At 41.1% G+C, this 8,358-nt stretch overlaps 1 protein-coding gene across 1 annotated transcript; it reads left to right on the forward strand.

Annotated features, from left to right (window-relative positions):
• Positions 1–3,830: 3,830 nt before the first annotated feature.
• LOC106806722 (mediator of RNA polymerase II transcription subunit 19-like) lies at positions 3,831–7,922 on the forward strand. The gene is made up of 6 exons (XM_014808756.1): positions 3,831–4,024; positions 5,339–5,495; positions 5,631–5,724; positions 5,944–6,046; positions 7,356–7,459; positions 7,770–7,922. The coding sequence occupies exons 1-6, from the start codon at positions 3,844–3,846 to the stop codon at positions 7,833–7,835; spliced, it is 705 nt and encodes a 234-aa protein (XP_014664242.1). The 5' UTR covers positions 3,831–3,843; the 3' UTR covers positions 7,836–7,922.
• Positions 7,923–8,358: the final 436 nt, after the last annotated feature.

The raw sequence follows: 8,358 nt of genomic DNA on the forward strand, positions 1-8,358 counted from the left end.
GTCTCACTGTGAAAAATTTAATTAATTAATCCGGATCACCACCAAAATGTAATCAATTCTAAGTTACCCCATTTCTGACCTATCCTGAAAATTTTATTAATTAATTGGATCCGGATCACTACCAAAATGTAATCAATTCTAAGTTACCCCATTTCTGACCTATCCTGAAAATTTTATTAATTAACTAATTAATTAATTAATTAATTGGATCCGGATCACCACGAAAATCTCATCAATTCTAAGTTAGGCGATTTCTGACCTATCCTGAAAATTTTATGACAATCCGTCCATAACTTTTTCAGTTAGGCTGTACACAAACAAACCCACAAACCCACAAACAAACAGTCAAACACACGCCCGGTGAAAACATAACCTCCTGCCAACCCCTTGGCGGAGGTAACTATATACATTCTATACAAGGTGGAGCTAAATAAAAGCTTCCCTACGTTATGATCAAACGTGGTTTACGTAAAACACCTCTCCGTGATGTGCTTTATCATTTGCATATATTCCTGTCTCCCAATATTCTGTACACCATCTAGCACATCAGGCAGAATGTTGGCATTAAAAGAAGAATGTCATCTAAATCTCGGATTGGTAATCAATGTTGGCTTTTCAAAATCCCAAAGCAGCACGTACAACAACACACCATAGATATATATATACCAACCAATATGGTTGGTATCAAGAGCGTATAAAGAAGGAGAGCGTACAATGGTAAAATGCTGAAACTATGTTGCAGTATTAGTTGAATTAATAAACTTTTCCCGTTTTATTTTGACGATTCTTTGCAGTATTATTGATCAGCTGTCCTACCTTGTTCATATAAAACAAACCGCATGTCCCTACGATTCCCATACGCTGAGATAATGAGCGGTGAAAATCTGGTATTTTCGCCGAAAACCGACTCGAGATCAGTCAATACTGCGTCCCTCACTCGAAGTGTTATAACTTCGGTAAACCCAGCGTGTTTCCGTCAATGATTGACAAATGGAATGAATGACGTCTGTTATTGATTGCCATAGTGATGACCCCCACCTGTGCCCACCTCACGCTGGATGTATAGTAAACTCTGGTAGTATTACGTGAGTCAGCGCCACTATGGCGCTACACAGCGGCGACCGGAATCAACACACTGGAAACACTTCGAGTGAGGGACGCAGTATTGACAGATCTCGAGTCGGTTTTCGGCGAAAATACCAGATTTTCACCGCTCATTATCTCAGCGTAGGGGCATCGTAGGGACATGCGGTTTGTTTTATATGAACAAGGTAGGACAGCTGATCAATAATACTGCAAAGGATCGTCAAAATAAAACGGGAAAAGTTTATTAATTCGACTAATACTGCAGCATGGTTTCAGCATTTTACCGTTGTACGCTCTCCTTCTTTATACGCTCTTGTTGGTATATATATCTATGAACACACCTAGTCTAAGTATGAACTTTATTATAGGCAGTGGCTACGGGTACGGTAGTCGTATCTTAATGTCTCGAGGCTACGGGTACGGGAGTCCATTCGCTTTCATACTTAACGAGACAAAGATGGCGGCGGTGGCGCCAGATTTCGAAATAACGCCTTGGGAAATAAATTCACGATTTGAGAGTTTAGATGAGCTAGAACCCTAACCCTAACCATAACCATAACTCTAAACCTAACCCTAACCCTAATCCTAACCCTAACCCTAATGCCAAAAAGGGGCTTCAACGACCGACGGCTACCGTACCTCCAGCCACTGCGTTTATTATATCGTTGCTCTGCTGCAGTTCGTAGGTTCGCGTAAGGTATCGTAAAGTAAGCATTTATGAACTAGCCACCGTCTCCTAATAGCCACCCATCTCCTATAGCACCATTCTCAAAGATTGTGGTGAGAGCAAAGATATTTAAAATATACACGGCAACTGTAAAAGAGGCGGAAGAATAGGAATATTTCCGCAGAGGAAATTGACTTCATAATTTATGAAGTGGGACAGAGAACGAGGACTGTTTGGAAGTTTTGCTGGCTACCGGCAGCTGTAGTTAATAACAAGTGCCGCAGAGCAACAGCGCTCACCTGACGGCAGGTGTTCTGATGCTAAACTCACTGGCAAACGAATGAAGAGCACCCTTCCATCACCGCGTTCGCGCTCAGAGCATATATCTAGGATACTACCAGGAGTAAGATAATATAGAAGGAGTATGACACTCCAAAACACGAGAAATTCAACATTTGCTTGCCTAATTTTACCGATGATATATTACGTGCAACTCGATAAAAATTACATCTAAATTAGCGTTGGACATCCACCGCACACTCAAACTTTACTTTGTTTCCATACCTCTTCTTTTTATGGAGATATAGCTTTGAACGTCACACATGGTTCATAGCGTTTTGACTATGGTGGTGTTTACGTTTCCTAGGCTTGCCTTCCAACAGTGGCTAGCCTGTGAGGAATGGTCTTGTCTGTTGACAAGAATGCCACCTGTTGGCGGCAGGAGTAAGTCATCCCCCAGGGTACTGCCGGAACGTACCCTGGGTACGGTCCGGTATACCGGAACGTACCCTGGTACTATCTAATATGCCGGACCATACCTCGCCTACTCCTCCACTAACGAGTCTAGGGAGTCGCCTACGCCTACGCATACTCCCTAACCATATCAAATAGTTACCAGGGTACATTCCGGTATACCGGACCATACCCAGGGTCCGTTCCGGCAGTACCCTGGGGGACATAGACCCTATGAGCCCAACTAACAGCCAACAAGTTAATGCCAATTAAATGGTTATTTTTATATACTATTTTGTTACTCACTGCTAGTAAATATTAAGCGAGCCCCCAACTTTTGTGCAGGACCACCAACTTTCTGAAGTTGGTGGTCCTGCTGTCCACTAGATTTTCAGCCAAAATTCGAACCCTGGTTCCGGCAGTAACCTGGAGGACATAGACCCTATGAGCGTTACTGCAAGTAAGCCGGAACGTTATTGATCAATTCATTTGAGGGATTAATGTACTGTGTTCTGTTCAAGGAATGACATTAGCCGTGCTTATGTATGGGAACTGAGTCTATTTTAGGTTTTTGTACAGAAAAGCTTGAAACGGTCCTTCGATGTATGACCGTTTCTTGGAGATAAAATACTATTAATGAGTATTATTACTATATTAGTTATTACTATTAGTCAATTGGGGAGGTATAAACGGGCATTATACTTATTTATAGACTGTACACTCTGTACTACTGTAGTGTTAGCTCTAGTACTATAGCCGCTTACATTAACTGCCGCTGCCAGCGGCAGTTAATGTAAGCGGCTATAGTAGGCTAGAGCTACTGTAGTATAGACTTGTCACGTGAATTCATTAAATAATCTAATACTAGTACTAGTACTAGTAATATTACTAATACTAATACAGCAGCACTAAGAAGATTTTAATAATCGCATTCACTACTACTACTAGCAATAACTATATCCAACGACAACCGGGGGCAAACGCAGTAGACAAACGCCGACTGCGAGCCGCGAGCCGGCTGCCACAACACAGTGCACACAACACTGCACGACAACAGAACTTTACTGTCAGACTCAGTGTCACAGGAACACGTACAAGAAATACTCCGACTCCTACTACACCTTGGCTGACATATAGAAGCATAACTAATACTTTTACCGATTTAATAGGGTAAAATGCAAATTTACAGACCTTATATCGTGATCAAACGTGTCGAACACTACACCAGCGAAGATTTAACAACGATTTAGACGAAGTACACTACACGAAACGAACAACTTCTTTTCAAGCTTCCGACAACTGAGCATCCTGTTTATCTATAGCTACCCCACCTATCGGTAACGGGAAATGATATTAAAATGGCAGAATATGTGAGACGACCACCAGATCAAAATTCTCCAAAATCTAGTCCAAGGGGGTCGAGATCTCCCGCAGTCATACGGCAGGACTCAACCGGGACTCTACGGACTACGATAACTCTCGGAAAAAATCCAACCGTTATCCCAAGTGGTCCTTTTTACTTGATGAAAGAGCCTCCAGGTAGTGCTGACTCAGTGACTGTAATTTCAAGCATCAAGGTAGTGTCTATTAAAGCCGCATAATGCGCATCCAAACGCTAATTTCTCCAGTACTAGACTAGCAAATACTTCGTGTCATGCATAATCACACTACCTTATGGCAAAATAAACTCTAGTTCCGCCCATTTCACTGCGCGTTGTCTTATAAAAGGTATTTGAAAATACCTCCAATGTTGTTCAAATTCTCCGATGTTGTTGACAGTTTCCCCAAGCAACCGTGCAGCGGGCAGCGGTGCTGCGGTACAGCGGTGCGGGTGTAGCAAAGATAAAAACGTGACGTCACCCTAACCACTTCGAGGCTATATTGTTTGGCAAATAAGCCGGCGTTAGCGCCAGAATGCCAGTTTTCTCACCTCTTTCTTGTGGGTTTTAAGCAAACGCGCAGTGAAATGGGAGGAACTAGAGTTTATTTTGTCATAAGGTAGTGTGATTATGCATGCCACGAAGTGTTTGCTAGTCTAGTACTGGAAAAATTCGCGTTTGGATGCGCATTGTGCGGCTTTAACGACCGGACCCAGTTTCGGAAGCCTGAAAACTAAACAACCGGCTCTCTTCTCTGATTGGTCAGTTTCCCAACATAACAGGACAAATATGTAATAGGACAATTTTTAATGCAAAACATAAAGAAATATATTTAATTCCAAACATAAACAAAAGTTACAACTTACAGAACAAAAATGAATACGGAACAAATAAATGCAGAAACAAATAAAATACAAAAAAATACAGAAAGCAGAGGAAAATGAAAAACATTTTATGGGGTTTGAACACGGTAGGCTTATAGGTATACCTTACTATCACGAAGCGAAAGCTCTGCCGTTGAGCAACTGAAACCAACTTGAAAGTTAGGGATATAGACCCTAACCCTAACCCTAACCCTAATCCTAACCCTAACCCTATCCCTAATTCTAAAACAAAATATAATTAGCCCAAAATAATAAAAAATAAAATAGTGACAAAATTAGCCAATCAGAGAAGAGAGCCGGTTGTTTAGTTTTCAGGATACCGAAACCTGATCCGGTTGTTTAGACACTTCCTAATTTCAATTTGTAGTTGTAACTTGTAAGTTGTAAGTTGTAGTTGTAACTTGTACTGTAACCAGAATCAACACCTCCTTTCGGCAACGCTTCTCTAGTATCCCGTCTCATCTGGATTCGGTTGCCAGTGAGTTTATCAGAAGAATACCTGGCTACAGTACACGTCAGTTGAGCGCTGTCGCTCTGCGGCACGTGTTAAATATCACTGTGCTTAGAGCCTTGATTTGTTTTGTTCACAGCACAAAGTGATACAACAGGTGCAACAAACTTGATGCAACACCATGGCTTGGAGCATTCATACAATAAGATGACAGTTAAAAAGGTTAAAGAGCCCCTGAGTGCATTTTTGCCCAACCTCCCAGGCAACATAGATACACCAGGACATCAAGATAATAGGCTAGTATATATTTTACTATGTATTAACTTTGTTATTATCTTTTATAATTATAAATACTAATGGATATTACCAACGGTATAAAATCGTTGTTGTTAAACATTGTACTGAAAAATTTTCTGATTAAATTTCTTTAGTTTGCTACGAGGCTTGATCGAAAAACCACCAATATGTGGAAAAGAGATTTTACCTCTTACACAGATGGCAGGCTTCAGACTTCACCCTGGACCGGTAAGTAGTTGCGAGCGGTCTTGGTAAGGAAGACAGTTACTAAAATGTCAGCAGGTACATTAGCAGGAATTATAAATATTTAGTTAGTAATAATATACCCTATCCAGGCTTTGATCTTACAACTTTCAAAGTAAAGAGTTGGCATGGAAACCACAGTACCACGAAAGTTACCTGAGGTGTCATAGAAATATTCTGATGTCATGTCCAATATTATTTCAGTTGCCTGAGCAATATCGATTGATGAGTCATCAGCCACAGAAGAAGAAGAAGCATAAAAAACACAAGCGAGAATACAAGCCGGGTGATACTCCATCACACGAAGGTAACAATCTCACCACTAACATACTTCTTATTACTGTAAGCTAGTCAACTATAGTTAATAGTTGAATTATTAAGATGTTATTGCATTTTATTATTACAATACTATCTAGTTATAAATTTATAAATAAAATTGTGTTTGCACATATGCATGTACTGCCTTTAAGAAGCCAGATCTAGTCTTCATACCCACAATCAATCAAACATTCTCCTGTGTCTTATATGGCTGTGGTCACTGGTTGTATTTTTAGCTCATCTGACGAAGTCCGATGCAGCTTGTAGAATTGCATGATTGTCCGTGCGTGCGTGCGTGCGTGCGTCCGTCCGTCAACAGTTGGGCACAAATCTAAACGGCTCGACGTACGGATTCGAAAGTTGGGACGTGGGGGGGTAATCCGAAAACGAGTTGGGATGTCGAAGCTGGGGGTCAAAGGTCAAAGGTCAAGAGGTGTAAAAGAAGGGGGAACATTCCCTCCTTAACTTAAGGTATAGGGAGGAAATGCAGAATTGCGGCACAAATCCAAACGGCTCGACCTAGGCTCGTGATAGTCGGTGTATAGCATCATGGTAGGAAAAGCCATCACTGTGCCGAAATTGGAGGTCACAGGTCAAAGGTCAATGGGGCACAGGGCAGATTTTAGACATTTTCTGAGGACATGGTCTAACGGAGCGATTGAAAAACTTTTTTGTTTCAGCGGTGACCTATCATTTTTATGGCTTTATTGAAAGGACCATGAAATGTACTTTCCGCTGACATGTGAAGAGTAAGTGTCGGATAACCTTTTGACCCTCAAGAGGAGGGTTAAACATTGATTTGTTGACTGTTAACAAAGGACTGAACTGCTTTTGCTATTATTAGAGCCCATACCTGTGTGAATGTGAGGCTACAGTTGCACAGTTTAATTGCAAAGGCAAATGTTTGTTGAACAAGGTTTATGCTCCTTAAATGATATTATTTTCTAAAGCAGTCTGTCTATAGCACCCTGAAGGCTGAATCAGTGAATGCTCGTGTGGGTAGGCAAAAACACAGGGCAGCCCATGGCTGGCACGTTTCTAATCACAATTGTTGCCTGCCAACCTGCAATGCACATGTGTCTGCAATGCATAGAGATTAGGTGGGTGCGAAAGTGTAGCTGATATATTTGTTCCAATTGGCTACGAAAGTCAAACAAGAATAAAGAAGACTTATGTATAAGACGTCTTGCTATGCACAAATGAATTTATCAGCAGAACACCAGACACCAGATGAGCCCTGTCGCACTGCGGCACTTGTTATTGGAAGTATTTAATCATTTGGTCGAATGCAATTTCAGACAACATGTCAGATGCAGCACACGAACGAAAACACAAGAAACAAAAGCGGCACGATGACGACAAGGAGAAGCGGAAAAAGAAAAAGGAAAAAAAAAAAAAAAAGGTGAGTACTCGCTTCTCTTGTGTCATTTTATGAACAGCCAAGAGCCCAGCCATTGTTGATTGGCTAGAAGTATCTCTTAGCTCCCATGGTCAAACTTATTCTATCATGTAGTCAATTGCATACCGTTATTTAGAAAGAAATTTATGAAGTAGGTGTGGTTCGACAAACTTATCCCTGTGTGAGTTTGAAATTGAATTGCTTGCGTAATTTGGCCCATTCATGGATAGTCGCTGTCAGACTATCAGACCAAATCACGATATAGCAAGATAGCCTTGCATGCTGAATGCTCGTATGTTTTCTATTCCAACAGCAGAAGCACAGTCCAGATCACCCGACACTTGGAAGCACAAATGGCGCCACCTCGAAAATGTCGTAGCTAATATCAAGTGCCACAGTCACACACTGCACACGATTAGATTGGGCATCAACTCTCACCCGTTTAGCGGCGATTCAACAGAGGCCCTTGTGTATCCTATCATCGTCTTAGCACCAAGTCAATCATCACGTGCACAGTGTAGTTCATTGGTTTTGATTTTGTCCATAACTTTTAGGTATCTGTTATAGTTAGATGTGAGTTTTATATTCCTGGTGCATGTGTTTGTTTAGCGAAGTGCTATTGTGCTTGCTGGAATGTTTCCTTCAGCACATCTAATTTTGGGACCTATCAAAATTGACTGTGATCTTTTAATCGATTTCAATGCACAACCAATCAGTGAGTCACATTTGTTCTAATCAAGAGTTCTGGCCGAAAGTGCAGAAGGAAAAAGTTAGAACTGAAGATTAAATGCACGTTCCGAATATGTAAAAGTATGTATACATTACTCTGCTGTTAAAATTACAGGGGTTCAATGTGTAATGTGAAGCAACCAGGGCTTCTTAAAGTGTGGAGATAATCTAAT

The sequence above is a fragment of the Priapulus caudatus genome, unplaced genomic scaffold, assembly GCF_000485595.1.
Source record: "Priapulus caudatus unplaced genomic scaffold, Priapulus_caudatus-5.0.1 Scaffold176, whole genome shotgun sequence".
In the NCBI taxonomy this organism is placed as follows: Eukaryota; Metazoa; Priapulida; class Priapulimorpha; order Priapulimorphida; family Priapulidae; genus Priapulus; species Priapulus caudatus.

Coding starts and splice junctions, on each gene's coding strand:
- LOC106806722 (XM_014808756.1), top strand. CDS start 3,844: ATGGCAGAATATGTGAGACGACCACCAGATCAAAATTCTCCAAAATCT. Junction 4,025..5,338: donor CTTGATGAAAGAGCCTCCAG/GTAGTGCTGACT, acceptor TTTTGTTCACAG/CACAAAGTGATACAACAGGT. Junction 5,496..5,630: donor CCAGGACATCAAGATAATAG/GCTAGTATATAT, acceptor AAATTTCTTTAG/TTTGCTACGAGGCTTGATCG.